This window comes from Furipterus horrens, unplaced genomic scaffold (assembly GCF_987537825.1).
Source record: "Furipterus horrens unplaced genomic scaffold, mFurHor1.1.pri manual_scaffold_5, whole genome shotgun sequence".
Classification (NCBI taxonomy): domain Eukaryota; kingdom Metazoa; phylum Chordata; class Mammalia; order Chiroptera; family Furipteridae; genus Furipterus; species Furipterus horrens.
The window spans coordinates 160,105,720-160,126,213 of record NW_028327175.1 but is presented as its reverse complement, the minus strand read 5'-3'; the positions used below and the strand labels follow the sequence as shown (position 1 = coordinate 160,126,213).

At 54.6% G+C, this 20,494-nt stretch overlaps 1 protein-coding gene across 1 annotated transcript in view; it reads right to left on the bottom strand.

The window, feature by feature from the left end:
• The window catches only part of COL13A1 (collagen type XIII alpha 1 chain), a 77,942-nt gene that overhangs the window by 25,002 nt on the left and 32,446 nt on the right, over positions 1 to 20,494 (bottom strand). Inside the window, exons 14-24 of the mRNA XM_090278131.1 lie at positions 12,973 to 13,017; positions 12,010 to 12,042; positions 11,307 to 11,333; positions 8,777 to 8,830; positions 7,830 to 7,916; positions 6,247 to 6,300; positions 5,094 to 5,138; positions 4,639 to 4,707; positions 1,855 to 1,917; positions 780 to 824; positions 291 to 443 (exon numbers count right to left, since the gene is read on the bottom strand). Coding sequence (XP_090134257.1) covers positions 291 to 443; positions 780 to 824; positions 1,855 to 1,917; positions 4,639 to 4,707; positions 5,094 to 5,138; positions 6,247 to 6,300; positions 7,830 to 7,916; positions 8,777 to 8,830; positions 11,307 to 11,333; positions 12,010 to 12,042; positions 12,973 to 13,017 — 675 coding nt within the window. The remainder of the gene's footprint in view (positions 1 to 290; positions 444 to 779; positions 825 to 1,854; positions 1,918 to 4,638; positions 4,708 to 5,093; positions 5,139 to 6,246; positions 6,301 to 7,829; positions 7,917 to 8,776; positions 8,831 to 11,306; positions 11,334 to 12,009; positions 12,043 to 12,972; positions 13,018 to 20,494) is intronic.

Below are 20,494 nucleotides of genomic sequence, written 5' to 3'. Positions count from 1 at the left end.
GGTATCCAGGGGAAGCATTATTATCCCCATTTTAGAGATGAGGGGACTGAGGCTCTGCCAGGCTCAGTGACTTTCATGAGGATGCAGACAGAAGATGACAGAACAGAACCCAGGTCTCTTGAGGTGGGACACAGGCCTTCATAAAGTAAGTGGCTTGTGGAGAAACCAGGTGAATCTCCTGCCCCAAATTCCTGGCTCCAGGGTTGCAGTGCAGGCCACAGGGCCAGTGTCATGCTGGGGGTGGTGCATGCAGAAGGGCCAAGTCACGTCCGCCCAGCCCTGGCACTCACCGGTGGGCCTGACTGCCCTGTATCCCCTTTCTCCCCCTTCTCTCCTGGGCTCCCTGGTTGTCCATCTTCTCCCTCTATTCCTGCAGGCCCAGGCTTTCCTGGAGGGCCTTGGGGACCGGGAGGGCCCATGTCTCCTGGTTTGCCACGAGGTCCCTTTAGAAAATATCAACAATACTTATTAGATACATTAGTGGAGAAAACAGGAGAGAGAACACAAAAGGATGGGTGGCCTGAAGGACTTGGCTCATCCGTGCTCTGTTGGACCCGGCAGAGAGCCTGTCCAGCTCCTGGTGGGAATCCGAGGGGGCCTCAGACGCCAGCCCCAGCCTATCCCAGTGTGGGTCTGCTGGCTCCTCCGAGGCTTCTGCAGGGTGGGCCTCCCCTCCCTCCCTCTTCTCCCTTCTCCGCAAGGTCCGCATTTGGGCTTCCTCCAGAGCCTCTGCCCCATCCCCCCCCAGAGAAAGGACCATTTCCGAGGTCTGTTCTTACCTTTTCTCCATCGTGTCCTGGAGGGCCTGGCAGTCCAATCTCCCCCTACAGCCAAAATAACTCAAGGTTACTCTGGGAGCAGAGAAGAATGGCAGCTGTCATTTATGCAGCACATCCTGTGTGCCCTGAGCCCTCGGGAGGCATGGACTGGCACTGTCTCCATTTTATAGTTGAGAGCCCAGCACAGAGTTGGGTGCTGAAGGCCCTCCTCAGTGAGCGGAGTGAAGCCAGGTCTGAGTCTGAGCACTCTGACTCTGCAGTCCACAGTTTAGTCCCAACCTCACACGCTGCCGCTGAGGGCCCTGGGCACTTACTCCAGGGCTCCACGGAGGGGGGGGCCTGCCTCTCCCTCCCTTCAAACCCTTCCTGGTTGTTTCACAGGGAGCTCCTTTCATTTTCACATCCACCCAAGGTCCTTCATTAGGTCTGGGAGGGAAGAGTGGCCTCTATTTTTGAGGCCAGGTGACACCAGCTGCACCGTTAAGATATAATGATATAGGTGCTATGAGAGGAGTGGGGAGGAAAGGGCAGTGAACTCTGCCTGAAAGATCAGGGAAGGCTTCAAGGAGGAGGTGGATCTTGAAAGGTAGGGAAGAGGGGAAGGGATTCCAGGGCAGGGGGCCTTTTGAGAAGAGGGCAGAGGGGAAAACATGCAAGACCTTCTGACAAAAACATAGGGGTTGGGGGCAGAGTATAAAAGGGAGTGAGGGAGGAGTGAGATTGGGGATGGGTTCAAGGGTCATGTAACCTGATGGTGGGTTGGGGTCACTGCTATGGGTTTGGCTGGGGCAGGGTCTGGTGGGGTCGGCCCGCCACATCAGAGGGCTTGTGGGTTATAGGTGCTCAGGACAAGCAGCCAGGGAAGATTGGCAGAGCTGAGGGCGGGAGGAGCGATGGCAGCTGAGATGTGGGTGGTGCCTCATGCACTGGGAGGAATTACGGGCCAGAGTGAGGTGGTGGCTCTGGGAGGATGAGAGTCACAGGATGCAGTGCGGCCACGGGGTCCCACACACAGAGACAGACACATGCATTGCCTCTGTAGGGTCTGCATCCCCCTTGTCAAGACAAATGCTACCTTCTGGCCTGGGATCCCCGGAGCTCCAGGTGGGCCGATTTGTCCAGGAGGACCAGGGGGCCCCTAGGAAAGAAAAGAAAGACTCAAGGAAGAACCTTCTGACTGAGGAGGAGTAGCCAGTCACCAGGGGTGTGTGTACAGAGGCTGCTTTATAGAGATCAATCATTTTCAAACATATCATCGGTGGCAGGAACACTTTCTTTGCAAAGGAAATTATATGGGGACTTGTCAATGTGAAGCAGATAAGCACTGAGTGTGTCTGGGTTCGAGTGGGTGGCGGGGATCCTAGAGCCTTCCCAACAGCCTCTCCCTCCTCTTTCCTTTAAGGCACTGCTGGGGGCTCCTGGGCTCCCAGAAGACCATCCCTGACAGTGACTTAAAGATGTCTCCAGGAAACAACCCAAATGTCCATCAACAGGTGAAGGTCAGATACATCAATACAATGCAATGCTACTCAGCAGTGAAAAAAGAACCAAGGGTTGTACCTGCCATGCCATGGATGAAACCCAGACACACTATGCTAAGCGAAAGAAGCCAGATGCAGACAACTACATACCACGTGATTCCATTCATAGGAAATGCTAGAAAAGACATGTCTAATACATGGTCACAGAAAACAGATCAGTGGTGGCTCAGGGCTAGGGGTAGGGGTAGGGGTCTGACCAACTCCTCAGACCCATGAAGGAACTTTCTGGAGTGACTGTGGTGGTGGATACAGGCATACAGATACATTTGTCAAAACTCAGCAAACTCTATGCCTAAAAGGGGTACATTTTATTGCATGTACGTTATACCTCAAGGTTGATTTTAAAAGAAAAGTGTTTCCAGGAAAGTTTTACTTCCAAAAGCTATTTTAAATAATGTTTTTTAATGTTTCCAAATTAAGCTCATTGATTCTAGAATCATGTGGTTAATTAACACCAGTTTCTGGGATTGGGCATCATGTGACTGGTGCTTGATTCTGGGTTTGTTTCATCCATAGGTGGGTTCTGTGGCACACGACCACAAAAAATATTAAGTAAAACAAAATGCCACTAGTCTGAGAACTTTGTGACCTCCCTTCTCCTCTCCACCTGGTGCTAGTGTGTGAATTACAAGTATTCACAGCAGGCTGTCCCTGGTAGGCACATGCACAAAATCCAGGCTTAGAGTGCCCTGGTTTTCCAGGTGTAGGTAATGAAATTAACTTAGGTGCAGAGGGTCACTACTGGCTTTTTAGGATTATGCGCTTTATCAGCTGAAGGCTGAGGAAAAGGAGAACCATAAAAATATCCTGCTCTGTACCTCTATTTCCTTGACAGAGCTGCAACAAGAACACAGTGTTTACACTGTGACAAGCTGTGCACGGCTGAATCAGTGAGGAGCCACTCTGGCAGATGGCCATGGCCAGAGTGGGGGCAGCTCCCGAGACCCCCTGCTCAGAATTAGACCGCCCTCTGCCCCAGCACTGCAGGGTCAGCCCTAACCCAGAAAGCCTGCATCTGCCTTCTTGAGGCAGGACTTCCAATTCTTGCTTCCGGCTGTCCTCCCCTTGGCCCCTGCCTGGTGCCCGGCCAAAGTGAGGGAGGTGGGAGACTTACGATCAAGGCCAGCATCAGGATCTCCTAAAAAACCAACACCGTGCAATCAGGTAAAGAGCAAGTCAAGAGCCATCTGTCGGGTCCCCTCGGCCCAGTCATGGAACGTGGGAACTGGACGCCTCTAGGAAGTGGGCTCCCTGCCTCCCAGCCCCACAGCACCCCTGCCTCGCCCAGAGGTTTGTAATCACTGGGCTGAGAAGACCCCACATTTCACTGAATGCTGCTCTGAGGCTGTCCTACAATGGACCCAGACAAGCCCTCAGATGACCTGCAACCTTTTTTTTCACTTGGCCAAAGAGGGAGGAAGCAACATCCCTTATTCTTTCTAGTACCTAATTGGGACCCTCTGTTGCTTTTCCCTGTCGTCCAGTACCTAGATTTCAAGGTTCTGATGTACCACTCTTTAAACAAACTGATGCAGTGTAGCAAAATATGGAATCACTCAAAAAATAATTACATGGACAACTCTTGGCATTAAAGAAGAATTGTATACCTCGTACATGGATTCACACAGTAAGAAAGTTCCCTTTAAAGAAGTGGTTCTCAGCCTGGATCAGTTTTTCCCCCAGGGCACATTTGGCAATGTCTGGAGACACCTAACTGGGGGCGGGGTGCCACTGGCACCCGGTGGGTGGAGACCAGGCACACTGCTGAACATCTGACAACACACAGAGCGGCCTTCCTCCATAGCCCACAACAAAGATTACCCGGCCCCAAATAGCAATAGTGCCATGGCTGAGAAACTCCATGTTCAAGGGTGGGTACCATATGAACTTGAAATATGATAAAATTGATATAGAAGGGAGATGTGTTCCAGGAAGACAGATGCTATCATGTGAAGGGGAGTGTGTGCACTAAAGAAAAGGGGCCCCCAAACCTTGGATGGGCCGACATCTGCAGGGTGCCAGGCTGCTCCAGTTACAGCTCTCAGTTACTCAGAGCCAGGATAATGGGCCAGACAGGCCCAGATGGAGAGCCAGGCCACCTGGATGCCAAATGAGGGGGCCATCTGCCTAGAGACTGCACAGTGGGGGGGCCAAAGGAGAGAACACAAGGGAGCCACTCTCCAGAAAGCCCTGCCCAATGGCCTGTCCTCAGGGACATTCATCCAGGTGTTGCAGCGTTCCTTTCTCAAGGCCTTGACACTGAGCCCAGAGGCCCGTGAGCATCTCCAAACTCGAGTCTCAGGCCAGCCGGCACTCACCTGGAGAGCCTCGTTGATGCTGGCATTGCAATCCACCATCTCTCCTTTCCCTGGTTCTCCCTTGGAGCCCTACAAGACAAACGAGATCTCAGTCCCAGGCCTGGGTCAGCAGGGACCTGATGGCAATGGCTGCCTGTTGCCTATCATATGGGGCTGTAGCCAACACTGGCTGCGCCTGGCTACACACAAGTGGGCCCAGAGCAGCAGGAGGGGGAGCCCATCCGAGGACTCCAAACGCTCCCAGAGGGTGCTCAGGAGTCGACTCCGTGAGAACGCTGAACTAGGCCAACCTGGAAAGACTGAGCCCAATTGTGGCTGTGATACTAGACCTCCTATGAGGGGCCAGCAAACTCTTCCTCTCTCTTCTCCTCAAGACCCTAGGAGCAAGCCACTTCACTCTGTGACCCCAGGAGGTGAGATTTTGTGCTGTGACTCTGGGTGAGAGGGGCACTTACCTTGGGGCCAGCTGGTCCCTGTTCTCCAGGTGCTCCAGGGTCGCCCTATTGCACAACAAAATTGGAGTGAAATGGGGATAAAGCAGGGCATGATGGAGCCTGATGTCCCCACATGGGCCCTGTATTAGGGACCATGGAGGGGCCAGGGGGCTCATCCTAGCTCAGGCCATGAGGACACAGAGCTCCCTATATGCTAAAGTGCAGGCTCCCCTCTGTCAGGAGGCGTCTGCCTGGCTCCTCTCTCCCTTGGAGCTCCCTTTAGCTTTGCACTGCAAAATATTCTCTCTGTCCTGCGTTCGTTGTTAGTGACACCAACTGTGGCCAACTGACCACCTTCCCTAGCCCCCTAATCAGCAGAGACCAGGCCCCCTGGTTCTCTTCATTTCCATCCTGCTCAGAGAGCGAGGGCTCAGAAACTTTTTGCCTATTGCCTGGGTCAATATTTGCCATGAGGAGGCCATGCGGGTCATTCATTTAGGCAGCCCTCTGTTTGTGAAAGACCCAAACAGCAGGATAAAGCATGGGAAGGTATTCAGAAACCCCCGGCCTCCCTGGGTGGGTGAAGTGAGGGGATTTCTTCCTGTTGGCAACAGGGCAGAACGGTGGGAAATAAATGAAACGGTGGTGTGAATTCAGTTCAGTTGTTCTGTAATAATGTTAACACTGATGACAATTAAAAAAAATAAGATAGAAAGTAAAAATAAAGGAAAAACGGACGCTTTACTATAACTCCACTCCTCACAACACTGCAGTTCGCCAGCTCATGGAGCGTCTAGCCACTGCCACCTCCAGGTCACCCGCCCCCCCCCAGTAGCATTCAGTCACAGTGCACCTGTGAAGCTACACGGCAGCACCCCCTGACCCTTCCATGGGGAGCGGCTGAAGAGAAATGGAAGTCCACCTTTGCTCATGGCTTGAAAGCTAACAGAGCAGAGGATCTGGGTCACCCCTAAGCCCAGGCACCCTGCCCTGGGGCCAGCCTTTGCATGATGCTGTCTCAGAGGAGGGGCAGCAGGCAGGAGTCATGGTCAGTCAGTCCTGTATCTCCAGAGGTCCAGCTGCAGGGATGGCCAGACTCTTAATCTCTGAGCTGGGGCTTGGACTCCCAAGCTGACCCTCATCCTGCAGCTTTTGGATCTGGGGTCCTCTGTACCTTGTCTCCCTGCTGTCCAGGGGGGCCGGTCTGGCCGTTGACACCAGCTTCTCCCTGGGGAAGCAGAGAGATGAGATGAGGGCGTGCAGGGCAGCTTGGGTAGCTGCTCAAAGGGGCAAGAGATGGTCCTGGGTGTTAAGTGTCTCGGCCTCCATCTCCTATCTGACTCCTACCCACGCTTGGGCCCAGCCTGGGTCTCACCTCCTCCTGGTAGCCCTTTTATCTACTCCCGTCCTCCTCTGAGTTCTGCTCTGCACCCTCCTCCCCTCCCCCAGGCAGGTCCTCCTCAGTTCTCAGTTGACACACACATGCCCAGTTCTGTCTTGGCCCCCCCAACCGTGGCCTGCCAGCATCCCATAGTGGGTCATTTTGGAGCTGAAATGCTTGTGAAGTCACACCTGGCCCTGCCTGGGAGACGAGGGGAGAGTGACGGCCTTGGGCCTCTGTGAATGCGGGGGATGCAGTGGGTCCAGGAGACCTAGGAAGGAGGGGCAAGAGAGGTAAGAGGAGGCCTATCCCAAATATGTCACTTATCAAACGTTTGCCTGGCCTTGGAAAGGGGACATGACTTTGGGAACAGTCTTCTAGCTTTCCCTTTCTTTTGTTCCAGGGCGCAGGGACAATAGTGACCAGGTTTCTGCAATCACAAGTCAAGACTCCAAATGTGCCAGGTATCCATGCCCTGTGGGGTCAGCGGGACAAATGTCAAAACTGGCGATGTCTGGGAGCCCAGGTGGCAGGGCCACCTTTGGCAAAACTGGTGCTCATGCCAGGGGTCTCTGTTCCCACCATAGTCAGATAGGCACAGGGCAAGGGCACGGGGAAGGGGAAGTCACTTCACCTTGCCTGTCTGTGGGGTTCCTTGTGGCCCCCTGCACAATATTCGTGTGGGCTGCGGGTCTGTTTGTCCTGAGAGATTGTGAGCCAGCTGAGGGCAGGTTCTCTGCAGGCCCTGGTCCCCGCAGAGCCTACCCATAGCAGGCCCTTGAAAAACATCAGTGGAATGAACTCGTGTGGACAACCGCTGATCATGAGGATAATAAGCCTTTTCCTTAAGAGCTAAGAGACCCCTCATTTCCCTGTGCTGCTCAAATAAACCAAGCACCACAGGAAGCGTCTGCTTTGGGAAACCCCAATCTCACCACTGCAGCTTCCACAAAAAGTGAGGGAAGTGTGGGCGGTCCCATTTGCAGCTGTCCCACTGCCACCACCCCGCCTGCGTGCAGTGTGCCAGCACCAGGCGGGGCCCAGCAGCGCCCTGACCTGAGACCTCTTCAGAGCCCAGGCGAGGGCCTTTCTGGCTATCCTAGGGCCCTGAGTCAGTCCCTGACTCGGTTACATCACAGCCACTTGAATCAATGGGACCATCCATCTGTCCAGGGTGGACACCTCTCCTGGACGGTCAAACAGTCACCGCTTGGAAGTAGGAGCTCAGACCAAATGACCTTTCCAGAATCCACTGGAAAAACCACACTTCTGGAGCAGAAAACTAGAGAAGGCAAGGTGCCCAGGACACAGAGTCCCCAAGAATGGGCTGGGGATACAGTCCTCAGGCAAACATCTCCCCTGAGCGGAAGACTCACCTTTGGCCCTGGGGGCCCGGGGAGCCCTGGGGGTCCGGGGTCCCCTCTGCCTCCTCCAATGGAGTTGCCGGCATCGCCCTTCTCTCCCTGGGGATGGAAAACACGAGTCACCATCACAGGCCCCTCTAGCTCTGGAGGGAGGTGTTGATGCCTTTCTCCCCTCACAGTTCAAAGGCACAGAGCCAGCTGATCAGCCCTCAGTCTAGGCTAAACTTGGTGGGGGTTGGGGAGGGCATTAGGGGGCGGTGGCCCCAGGATGACTGGGAACCAGAGGCCTTCAGAAGCCTGGCCTGGTCTGATCCAGCCGTGGGTTTTAGGGGAGAATGAAGCTGGCAACTGAAGGGGACCAGGTTTAGAGCTGAAACAGGAGCCCCGTCAGAACCGGGGTCTGGAGCAGTGTTTCTCACACTATGTCCCATGGAACACTATCTTTCAAGGGATTGGAAGTATTTGAAATGTTAAAAAAAAGGGGTGTGGTGGCCAAACAACGTTAGGAAAGGCGGGATGACTTGAAGTTTTGCGGGCTCCTTCACAGCAGGGCGTTCGGAGCTCTGAGGGGCTGCGGTGTCCTGTGACAATCAATGGGCCTACCTTACAGCTCTCCCCACACTCACTTGACCTCTAGTCTGTTTTCACATGGAGTAGCTTATGGAGCTCATGTACCATTGAGCACATTTTCAGAGGTGGTGCAGAGAAATCTGACCAGGTCATAGCTATTGAATTCTTCGAATCTGGGCATTTTTTGGCCCATTAGGACCTCCTGTGTGGTACCTCATACCCTCCTCCTCTAAAACAGAATATGACTGCCTTCCAGCTGCTTCCCCCCAAATCTGGGAGGGACACTTCGAGTGCTGGCCCCGTGTGAACGTGCAGGGCCCAGAATGTTGGTGGGATGAACATTAACGCCTTTACACAGAGCTCACCATGCAGGGCTCCTCAACACCCACCTTCTGCCCCAGGAGGCCAAGCAGCCCAGGGGAGCCCGCAGCCCCCTTCTCACCCTGCAGAGGAAGCGCAGACAATGTCGGGTTAGAAACTGTTTCTCCAGGATGTCAGGGAAGGCCTCACCCTGCCAGTGCCAGGCCTCGGCTATCCTCTCTCCCACCTCCTTGCCTCTCCATGGGCTGCTTTCTGAAGGACTCCACTTCCTCAAGGACCCCCGTCTGGGCCCAACTCCTTCTCTGGGCCATTTCACACCGGTGATGGCTCACACCACGGTTCTCCTGTCCCTGCAGGGGCTGGTCCCTTGTCACTCACACAGGGAGAGGAGCCAAGAGCATTCAGTCCCTTTGGGGGGTTTCCTGGGGAGCACGAGCAGTTTGGAATGCCAGTAGTAGGAGAAGCTCTTCCTTTCAACCCCTATGCCCCTTTCACGTTCCCAGTGTCCAGCAGCGTGGGCCCTGGTCTCCAGGGAGGGCTTTCGGCCCACCTCCTCCCTGCCTCTAGAGAGACAAGAACCATCTAACCAGCACTTCTCTTTGGAGGAATATTTTGAGAAGTTTGCCTCCTGTTATGGGTTGAATTGTGCCCACCCCCAAATCTGTATGTTGAAGTCCTAATTCCCAGTATCTCAGAATGTGACCTTATTTGGAAATGGGGACATTGGAGGTATAATTAGCTACGTTATGAAGTCATACTGCAGGAGGGTGGGCCCCTAATCCAATGTGACTGGTGCCTCACACTCAGGGGGGACTTGGTCACAGACAGGCACATGGGGAGAGCACTATGTGAGGACGAAGGCAGGGACTGGGGTGATGCTGCTGCAAGCCAAGGACAGCAAGGATGGCAGCGAGCCCCGGAGACTGGGAGACGGGCCTGGAAGAGGTCCTCCCTCCCAACCTGCAGCAGGAGCCGACCCTGCTGACTGCTTCTGGCCCCCAGACTGTGGGACAATAAATGTCTGTAGTTTATGCCACACAGTTTATGGTCCTTTGTCAGACTGAAACGAACATTGCTCCCCAACCAGCTTCTTCCGCTCCTGACGTGAATCACAGAGCCCGCCCTCAGTGCAGACGAAGAGGCTTCATGACTGTGACCAACCCCTCTCTGCATCAGTGGCACGGCTGGTCTGTCTCGCATGTTGGCCCCCTGATGCTCCACCTTCTCTGCCACCAAGACTTCACTTTTCATTCACAGAGGGCCTCATATCAGGAGACCCCACCCCACCCCAAAAGCACCCTGCCAGATCAGCTTGAGAAGCTCCACTCTCCATAGCCTGGTGGCAGCGGCTCTCATATGTAATAATATAAATTGAGGCCTCGGGTCATAATTTGCTCAGATGCCTCAATGACCTTTCTAGCTGCAGCCACGAAAAAAGCCACACCAAGTCGTTGGGGGTCATCCCTTTGTTACCTGTCCTTGGGTAGAGGCTGAGTGGCAAAGTGGCCTGAAGCTGGCCAAGGAAAGGGAGGAGGCTGGGTAAGGGCCCAGGTGACAGGAGGACAGTAAGTCTTGGGACCCCAGCTTTGCCTGGGCTGTGCCTTAGGTGGGAACGCCCTGAAATAGGTCAAGGAAGGATGCAGCGCTGCCCTACCATGGTCCTGGGGGAGTGGGGAAAGAAAGAGGAAGGGCCTTCACTCTGCTGGGCTTTCCTCCCGGGTAACCAATGGCTTTCACGGAGGGAGGGTTGCTCTGAAGCTTTGCAGCTGTCCCAGCGCTCCCCTCCGCCTGGGGATGCAGGCACCGGTGGCATACTGCAGGCAGCACACCAGCCATGGGGGCGGAGCAGGGAGTGCGGGAACAGCGGCGGTTGTGATGAAGGGAGCGCACGCTCAGAGACATAATATTCTACCCTCTGCCCCTCTTCCCCAGCAAATCTGGGGACCCCGGCTTCCCTGCTGCTCCTGGGGCTCCTTTTGGGTTAAGAAGAGAAAATGTCTCCTAAGAGGATGGAGTCGGGGGTGGGGAGTCTGAGATGTATAATGGACAGTGATTATAGACCAGTTTTTCCGGGATACTTGTCCATAAGATGCTCCTCTGAAAAAGAAGACGCCCTGGTCAAAAAAGTTGGAAAATTCTTTACAAGATCCTCCCTTTTTAGAGCTTTCCAAAACATTTGGCATATTAAAGGCTCTGATCTGAGAAGGCCTGCAACGAAGAAACCTGTGTGATATTGTTACTCCCATATTCCTCAAACGTATTTGACCATGGAAACTTCTTTTCATGTTACATCTTTTAATGAACCAGAGGAGAGCCTCAGAGCCCTGCAGATACAGGGACCAGAGTTCCCGCCTCCTGGAGCAGGTCTGTGGCAAAACAGGAGAACTGGCTGAGCTGTGCAGGCTGGGGTCAGGCGCCTACGTGCATTCCTGGCAAGCACGCTCCTCCCTGGCAGGCCTTCCTCTGCTCAGTTGGTCCCCCACCCCAGGCCAGCCTCAGGGAGGCCAAGAGTGAAACAGCAGCAGCCCCTCCCACCTCCCTCGGAAACCTGATGCTCCCTGCAGTCTAGAATATGGAATATTTCCTCTGTATCAGTACCTTGGCTCCTGGGGTCCCTGGTTCACCCTGTGTGGGGGGGGAAAAAAAAAGACTCAGGTAAATAAATGAGAGGGAGAGAGAGAGAGAGAGAGAGCTCACAGGAACAAATGAGCTCAGTGCTTTCCATGCTTATATCTGAAGCCCCGGGCTGAAGAAGCTGCCTGGACCCTTCCTTATTCTCCCCCTAGGTGATGGGGTGGGTGGTGCAGGGGTCAGTCAGGCACCCCAGGAGAGGATGAAATGGGCTTTTGCCTTCCACATGGTGCCCCCCATAAGTGGACGTGCCGGGAGAGCCACAGTGAGTCCTTGTGCTGCTGGGGCACTTCCCCCCATCTGCCTGTCAACCAGCTGGGCAGTGAGGGTGGGGTTCAGGAGGGGGAACCCTACTCTTCTCCCTGAAGCTTTGCGAGCATGTAGGCACTAAGTTTCAGAACGTGGAGGAAAGCTCAGGCTCCACCGCACCCTGCAGGAGGGGAGACCTGCACTGAGCCGAGAATCCTTCGCTGTTTTCTTGCAAAGCTCAGGTAAACATCAGTTGTTCAAGTTATGCATGCATCTGGCAAAAAGGCTGTTTTCGGAGAAATTGTTTCCCAATCCCGCCTGTCACTTCCTTGGTTCTGAGTCCCTGAAACCCCAGCTCTGTCCTCCTCTCTCCATCTCTCCCATCCTGCCCCTCAGTGTCGAGTGACAGCGTTCCACTGACCTTCATCCCAGCCACGGCGACGCCAGGAGCCCCCTGGCAGAGAGAGGAAAAGGCATGGAGACTTTTGCAGGCAGGGGAAGCATGGAGGAGGTGGACAGCCTCCCAGCCTCCCCTTAGGGAGACGCGAAGGCGGACTGCTCACTTCTGCTGCGCCCAGACCCACAGGAAAGGGGGGGGGGTGTGTGTGTGCTGAGCTTGGCACAGGGAGCGGGGCGTGAGGAAGAGGCTCTGTGCAGCACAGCTGGGTTCCCAGGCTTCCCACCCACCCGCTCAGCACCCAAGCTCCTCTGGGGAACACAGCAGGCACCATGGCAAGATGCCCACAAGTGAGCTAGATGGGGGCATCCCTGGGGTGGGGTGTGGGGAGGACTTCATTGGGAATGAAGAGATGGAGGAGGAGATGGGAGGGGAGGGAAAGAAGAAGGGAGGCCCGAGGGGGAGGGGAGAAGGGTAGATGGTGACATCACTACATGCAGTCCACCCCAGAGTGTGCCAGCGGGATTCTCCTCAGAAGAAGCTATCTGGACCTAGGCCCTCATGGACTGGGCAGCAGCTGGCAGTGAACCCCATTTCCACAGCAGCCCAAGACCATCTATTTACTTTGAGAGTGAATAGGCTTCCAAGCACGGTGCTTCGTAATTTCCAAGTGAAGGTGATTTTTAGGGGGTGCCTACTCCCCACATGGGTCTCAGGACTGCAGCCAGAGCTGGGGTTACCTGAGAAGATTTTCATGACCCAAAAATGCCCAGAAGGAGGCTTGGCCATGTCAGAAGGACCCTGGTGAATGGTGGCTCATGGGCCGAACAGGAGCAGCCCTGTCAGGAAGAACAGGCTGGTGCAGTGAGGGGAGAGGGTCTGGGAGGAAGTGGGCGCCTTGTCTCACAGTTGGACATGGAAAGGAGGAGCATGGGGGAGGGGTGGGGTGGGGGCAGGGCTGCCTGGTCTGTGGTGAGGGCCAGGTACCTTTGCTCCGTGCTTGCCTGGCATTCCTGGCATGCCCCGTTCTCCCTGAAGGAAGAAACAGAGAAGAGATGAGAAGAAAACCAGACTCTGGGCCCCCAGGCCATGGCCCGTTGAAGCATGGCAGGCTACAATGTCACTGAGAATAGTTGGTCTGAAAGCTTGGGACAGTTGTCCTGCTCAGGATGAGCTTTGAGGACCTGCCATCTCTGGCAGCTGCCATAGGCCCCTCCTCTCAGCTATGTGAACTTGTAGAGGGGTCCAAGTCATGGATTACAGTGTGGGACAGGCCCCCAGAGAGAGAGGCCCAGCGGAGGAGCCTCGTTCCTGTGGGGAGAGGGACAGGTGGAGTTGTTCGAGATCTGCTGCCGGTCATGGGCCCGGCGGGCTGGAGCTCAGTGCTGCGGGGCAGATGCGGCTCCCTCGGCCGCTGACCCACTACACACCTTCTCTCCCGTCCCTGCCTAGTACTTCTTGCCCTGTTTTCACCCCGGTAGGCTTGTTTCAGTGGGACCTGCTGGCTGAGCCAGAGAGGCTCCTGCATTTCATCTTCCTCAGGGGCTCCTTTTCCTCCTGGGTTCCTTGGGCCTAACTCTTCCCAACAGCCCACGTGGCACAGGGTCTGCCTGTACTGTGGGCGGTGGGGGCTGGAGATGATCGGGGAGCTGCCTTGAACCCGTCCAGAGGCACCGGGACTGCTGTTACTCCTCCAAGACATTGTGAGGTGTACTCTAACGTCCCAGCAGCGTCTCGTCTTTTTCCTCAGCTTCTCTTACCTCCCCGTGAAAATGCCAAATCTGTGGGAGGGGGCTGAGCTCAGGAAGAAGGACAGGGACTATACTCTTCCATCTTTAGAAGGATACACCATGAGGAGATGGGGCTGGAGCTGACAGCCAGTGACAAATGGTGGCTGAGAGTAGGTGAATCAAGACTACTCTGCTGTGCTGGGGAAGGAGTGAGCAGGAGAAGGAGGACAATTTCTGCCTCCATGAGTTGAACCTCAAATGCAGTTCCGGACAGGGCCCAGAATGCGGTGTAGCTACTGGTGACAACTGTCAGCCTGCTGCAGCTTCCCGCGTGTGATGGCCAGCGCTGTGGATGGCAGTACAGAGCGCTGACAGACCCTGCTCCTGGCCCCGTGTCCTTCCTCAGGCCACGATGAAATTCCCACAGGTCTACAGGCAGAGCAGGAGCCTGGTCCCACCTGGTCTCCATCTTTTCAGCTGTCCTTGCCCCTTCTCTGCCTTCCTACAGGGAGTCCCCAACCACATTTGTGCTCCCTGAGAATAGAGCTACTTCTAACCCTCTCCTCCATGTTGGCATTCACGCTCCCTGGTACACAAGCTGGACAATGACAGTCCCTACTCCAACACAGCCACTGCCTGGCATTGACCGTGAAAAAAGGGCCAGGCTCCCACCTCATCCCCTGACATCCTGACACCCATTATGTTTCCCTGAAAACACGACCCATTTTCATGATTCTACGACTTTCTGCTACTTCCTCAATGTCCTCTTCTCTGTCAGGGGCCCTGGTCAAACACCATCTCCTTTATGAAACCATTTGCTATGCCCAAGCCCAGTGCTGGTTGCTCAGTGCAGCCAGGACCCCTGTTGCATTTGTAACCTGTATGCAAAAATTCATGCCATCCTGGGGTAGCTCATGTCCATTCTCTTTGGGCCAAGTCTCTGAATTCTGCAAAAGGCTCAGAATCCTTAGTTCCAAGCCCAGGAGCCCTTCCTCATCCTGACTCACTAAGACAACCTTGAGCCACAGGCAGAGGTGTGGACTCAGGAAGTGACCACAACAGACAAGCCAGTGCTCCAGGTCTGCCCTAAACACTAAATTTTGGGGAATCCCTCTTATGGGAAAGAGCAGAGAAAGTGGCCATTTACTGCATCTGCCACACATCTGACACTGGGCTGAAGGGCTGTACATCCTTCTTCTATTCAATCTCCAAGAATCCATTCCAACATGGCGTGGATGTTATTCTTCCTCCCCAGGTGAATAACCTGTAGCTCAGAGAGGCCAGGCCCAATTGCCAAGGTCACGCAGAGCAGGGATTTGAACATAGGTCTTTTGTCTGCTAAAGCCCAGGTACCCATTTCTCCAGGCCAACCCCAGCGTCCAATGGGCTGATGTTCCACCTGCTTTCATTAAACACCCTCTGCAAGCTGAAAGCAAGGGAAAGCCTTCTCTGCTGGAGGGTCCTCAAGTCTGTGTCCCACGGCATGAAGGGGTCAGCGTGTGAGGGCAGCTCAGCCTAGAGCCCAGGAGCTGGGTCTTTAACTATAAGTGCCCGGAGAAAAGAGCAGGACAGCGCCCTGCCTGCTAGCACAGGTCTGCCATGTAACCAGCAGAGGGCACCACAGTACCTCATTAGAAGTCTGGCAACTGCAGCCAAGCAGGCTCAAGGCCCTTCCCCTACCACTCTTTCCTCTAAAGGACCAGGATGCCCTGCTAACATGCCAACCAGCCCAACTGGGTTGACTCAGCCTCAAGGACACCAGACAGAGTCCCCTGGCGTGGGGGATACATGTAGGAGGTCAGCTTGGGGGTGCCTGACTGTTTAGGGATTTCCCATTTGTCCTGCCCTGCCGTTCCCTGGTCTTTTCCTCAATAGCTCTGCCTCCCTCTCCCACCTCCGTTTTGGGGAGCTGACTGGGAAAGTCTGGCTGGCTGTGTGACCCTGGACCAGTTACTTTTCCTGTCTGGGTCCAGGATCCCGCCTGCAAACTGAGATTAGACTAGACACCTTCTACCCACCCCTGCTCCTCCGCCTTTCCCCATCCACCCCCAGTCCTGCCTATGTGACACCCTTTGGAGGGACAGAGGCCACGGCTGGGGAGGAGACAATGGGCCTGTTGGCAGCTCCAGAACAAGGCTCCCTGGTGCAGAGTTTAACTCTGGGTAAAACTGCAGCTCTAGGAAGGGTCTCTGCCTTCTCCTCCCCTTGTCTCCAAGAGACAGCTTCCTATGCTTCGGCAGGGAGGAGGGTGGGGTCTGCTCTTCCTTGCTTGTCTCTGGGCTGCTTGTCTCCAATCTCCACAGGAGCCATGCAGAGCGGAACCTGGGAGTGAGAGTTTCCGGCTAATTGGGCTCGTCTTCAACCCATGTGGGTTTGTCTGTCAAGACACCACCATGCCCTCCAGGGAAATTTGGGCCCCTTGAGTCTCCTAAGGAGGCAGCCTTCCTCATTAGCGTAACTGACCTTTGCCCCTTCCCTCCCCCTGGGTCAGGTCTCCTAATTCTACAAATGACCCAGGCTCCCTTGATCCTCATCTCAGGGCCTCCCTCACTTCCAGCCCTTTGCTGGGCAGGAAGCAGGGGTGCCCTCCACTGACCCCACCCTGCAGGCCCAGTCCTTTCTCATCAGTCTCCTTTCTCCATGGGCTTGCCCCAGCCTGACCTCTGACCTGGGGACTGTGCTGGGCCTAACCAGAAAACATTGATTCCTGGACGGTGGGTGAGGTGAAAGGGGGGTGAGAGTCATTGTCAAGGACTCCAGTGTGGCTGTGGGCAGACACACTCATTCGCAGGGGGCGAGGGGCAGTGTTCTGGCAGCGAGCACTAGAAGGGGGCCAGCGACTGACTGTTCTTGGGGCTTTCCTCGTGGCATGCTTTTGGGAGAGTATATCTAGAGGCTCCTTCTTTCCCATTTTTCTTCTTAAAATAAGTGTCCCTGTTTAAAAGGTTCAAGTTAGGAATTGTGCTGACTTTAGATCCACTAACTCACTAATGTCTTCATCTTAAGTGGGGAGGAGTCTCATAGTCTGTCAAAGCCCCAGGGCTCCAATTTGAGCCCTCTACCTTTGCCCTCCCATCTCCTCCCAGCAGGGACCCCAAAGGTTCCCCCTGTGGTTCTCGGCCACCTGAGCTGGGCCATCCTGCAGCTGGGGATTAGGGTGCTTGAGCATTACAAAGGGTCTTGCCCCAGGTGCACAGAGCATGGGTAGCACAAGCTGCTGTGGAATCAGGCTTATGACCCCCTAGGTTGGGCTGACCCACCACCTGGGAGGCTGGTTCTTTAATCGTGGTGCAGAGAAGCAAGGCCTGATTGCCACCCTGGAAGGGGTGTGTTCCATTCATTGTGGCTAAGAAAGCACTGGGTCAGTGCTGGTGGGTAGAGAGGGGGCTTCCCTGAAGGGCCTTGAGGGCCCATACCAGCCAGGACTTTTTCAAAAGTGTCCCTGACTCTCCAGCTGGGCCCTGCATGTGCTCATGCTACAGCATCAGTAGGTTCTCTATGCTGGTCTTTGCTTCCAGGTGTGAGGACACATCCTTTACCAAGATGACAGGATGGAAGCGAGCTTCATGGTGCACAAGGTGGCCATGCTCCCGTCTGGTGGGAGTGGCCTCTTAGTTGGTGATTTACTGTTTGTGGAACAAGTGGAGCAGGGACCTGGCAAGAAGACATAGTCTGGAAGGAGGTGGGGGGCTTTAAGGTCAGCTCCCCAGCCAAGCAAAGGTCAGGCCAGAGAAACATGGGGAGATGAATGGACCTCCCTGATGTGAGGCTCCTACCGCAGCCCAGTGCTGGGTGGGAGGCCCTGGGCTGAAGCAGCTTCGAACACAGACTCTTTGTTCTCTGCAGGGAGGAGGAAGGCCTGTCTGAGTGTGGGCAGTGGAGGGCTGGGGGTTAGGCCAGCAAGCAGCTCAGGCCCGGACCAGGGTCCTTTCCTGGGCTGGAAAATCCAGGTGAAGAGGGCCAATGTGTCTCTCTCTCCTCTAAAGAGTTCCCAGGACTCCCTTCTGGGAAAAAGGCAGCTCCCTGTTCTTACTTGAGCCAGCTCCGGACCAGAGAGGCCTGGAGCCACGGAAATGCCAGGTCCTCCGGTAATTGGGGCTGGCAGGAAGCGATCTGGGGAATTACCGGGGTCAGGCGCCCCATTGAAGGCCAGGGCTTTGGAAGGGCGGCTGGCTTGTAATCTCGATTTGAGATCGGTTGATTTTGTAGTTAGTTCCAAAAAGAAAAGTCAGCTCTAATTAATCTATGGACTTTGGAGTGCCAGAGAAGTGGGGCCCAGAGAGCAGAGGCTGGGGGCTGCAAACCGGCTGAGTGGGAGTCCCGTGAGCTACTACGAGGCCTCAGATCTGGAGCCCATGTCTCCGCTCCCTGATCTGCTTCAGTTTAAGTTATCTGGCTGTCCCCACTGGGATTTCGTGGCTTTGAAAGAGTGCTGTTCCAGTGCCAGAAGGCTCCTGTACCTATGGCTCCCACCTGTACGAAGCACTCCACATAGGAGTCCGAGAGTAGCCTGGGTTGCTCAGGCCCTTGGGGAGCCAGAGGAGGACTGGAAGGTTTTGGGAATAGCTGTAGTGTTGGGCTGAGACAAGCTGTCTTCTCCTGGCTTTACTGGAAGACCTGGGACCATACCAGCTCCTTGCAGGAGTCATTCAGGTGATATCAGTGCCAGTGGGGAAAACACTGCATTTCCTTGGTTCTTCAACTAAAATGCACAAGTACCCCATGTCCTCTGTCTTAGACGCTCCAGGTACTGCTCACTGAGAGCCTTGAAGCCTCAGAGAAAGGGCTGAATCCAGTCACAGCCTTTTTTCTTACAAGAAGAACAGCTCAATATGCACCTCCTTTCCTTCTAGTGGAGGGGGTACTGCATACTGGAAATCATGAGAATCCCCAGGGCTCCTAGGACCCAGATGATAGTCATGCAGAGCAAGACCTGACTTCACTGCTTCCTAGCTATGGACCTTCAGGGGTTCACCTCTGTGAACCTCAGTTTGCTCATCTGTCCATCGGGGATAAGAATAAATCCTACCTCACAGGGTTGTTACAAAGATCTAGTAAGGTGATGCAAGCCAAGTGCTGCATACTCCACTGACATGTTGAAGAGACCCAATAACTTAGCTATAATAATACTAATTGTCATTCTACAGAAGTATGTCCATCCACATGGGCCCTAGCTCAAACTGGCAGATTTGAATGAACATGCCCTTTGGTAGCAGGGCTGAGAAGCAGTGAGGAGGAGGGCTGGCATGGCCAGAAAATGAGGACCAAGGTGGGCTGGCTGGATGAGCTTCTGCTCCTTACACCCTCCCCCCAGCGCCCTAGCCATCAGACCTCCTACCGTGGGAGTCCCTGTTTCTGGGGAGCCCCACAGCCTCCAGGAAGGGTGACTGCAGTTACCAGCAGCTCTAGCATGAAGTTCTCACATCCCGCCTCCTCTGGTCTGAAAACACACAGCTCTGAGCAGGAAGGGAATGTGTGCTTAGCCACAGTCCTTCATCAAACCCCAAGGCTTAACCCCCAGACTGTGGCCTGCATCAAACGCACCCCCCATGCTGAGACAGACTGACCAGCTCCGACGTGCTTAGAGATAAGCTCTCACCAGGTTTGTGATTCACATATAGTCTGACAATACTCATCAATCCTCTTGAAAGAGAGCCAAGGTTGTAATGTTTTAAACACACTTCGCATCTTGCAACGTATTTAAAGTGGATCAGTGTCATAAATTTGGATCAAATAAGTACAACATGGGCACACAACAAAGCTCGCAGTGTCCAGGCAGCGGGGCTGGGGCAGCACAGGGCCTGCTGGCCACACTGGGCTTGGGTCCTAAGGAGCTGGTGGAGAAGTCTGCCCTGCTGGCCTGGCTGGCTTTGGGAGGCTGCCAGGCAAGGTCCAGTTGCTGCGGGGATGTTTGGTGGATGGAGCTGGTCGTTAGCAAAGTTCATGAGCTGAGAAACATCTTTGCTCAGAGTTAAATTCCACTCCACACTCAAAGAAAGGGCTCCCTGCATGGGTGTCAAGTCGCTGGGGTGCAGCAATTAAAGCAGATGTGGAGGGTCCCTTGGTTACCCACAGGTCCCCCTCACCGCCTGGCTCCTGTCCCAGCTCTGTGTTCCCATCTGCCAGTGCTCACTCCTCCCTGGGGTGGGGAGCAAACTCATCTCAGTTCCTGTAATCAGGCCACCCTTCAGGTTGGAGCCTCCTTACCATGTCCAAGAAGAACAGCTCAATATGCAGAGAGGGGAGAAGAGAGAAAAAGAGAGAAATGATGGAGCAAGGAAGGATGCTTAGGGGAAGAACACTCTACATCTCAGAGAAACCACAGAGGATGGTGTTCTGTGCACAGTCAGCTCAGCCTGGGTAAGAGCCCCTGAGCAGACATTCACTTCCCCACCAGTGCAAGAAGACTGGCCTCTGGGTTTGGGCTCATGTGACCTAGCTTTCAATTCCAGAGGACTGTTCACCAGCTGTGCAACCTTGGGCAAAGTATTAACCTCTCTGAGCTCATCTGAACAGTGAGGCTAATGAGCTCACCCATAGTAAGGACCGAGAGAGTTGGGGAATGAATGATTTTTGGCTAAACCAGAGATGTCACGTATTGCTGCACTTGTCTTTGCCCTGGTCTCTTTATGTCAGAGTTCTGACGGGAAGCAAACTTCTGCCTGGGCACAGTGGTCACTGAAGTCAAGATGCCCAGTGGGGCTGGGGCAATTGCCTGACCTTGAGGAATGACCCCAAGTCAGTAGGGGCGAACCCTCTGCTGCTGGCCACCAGTGCCC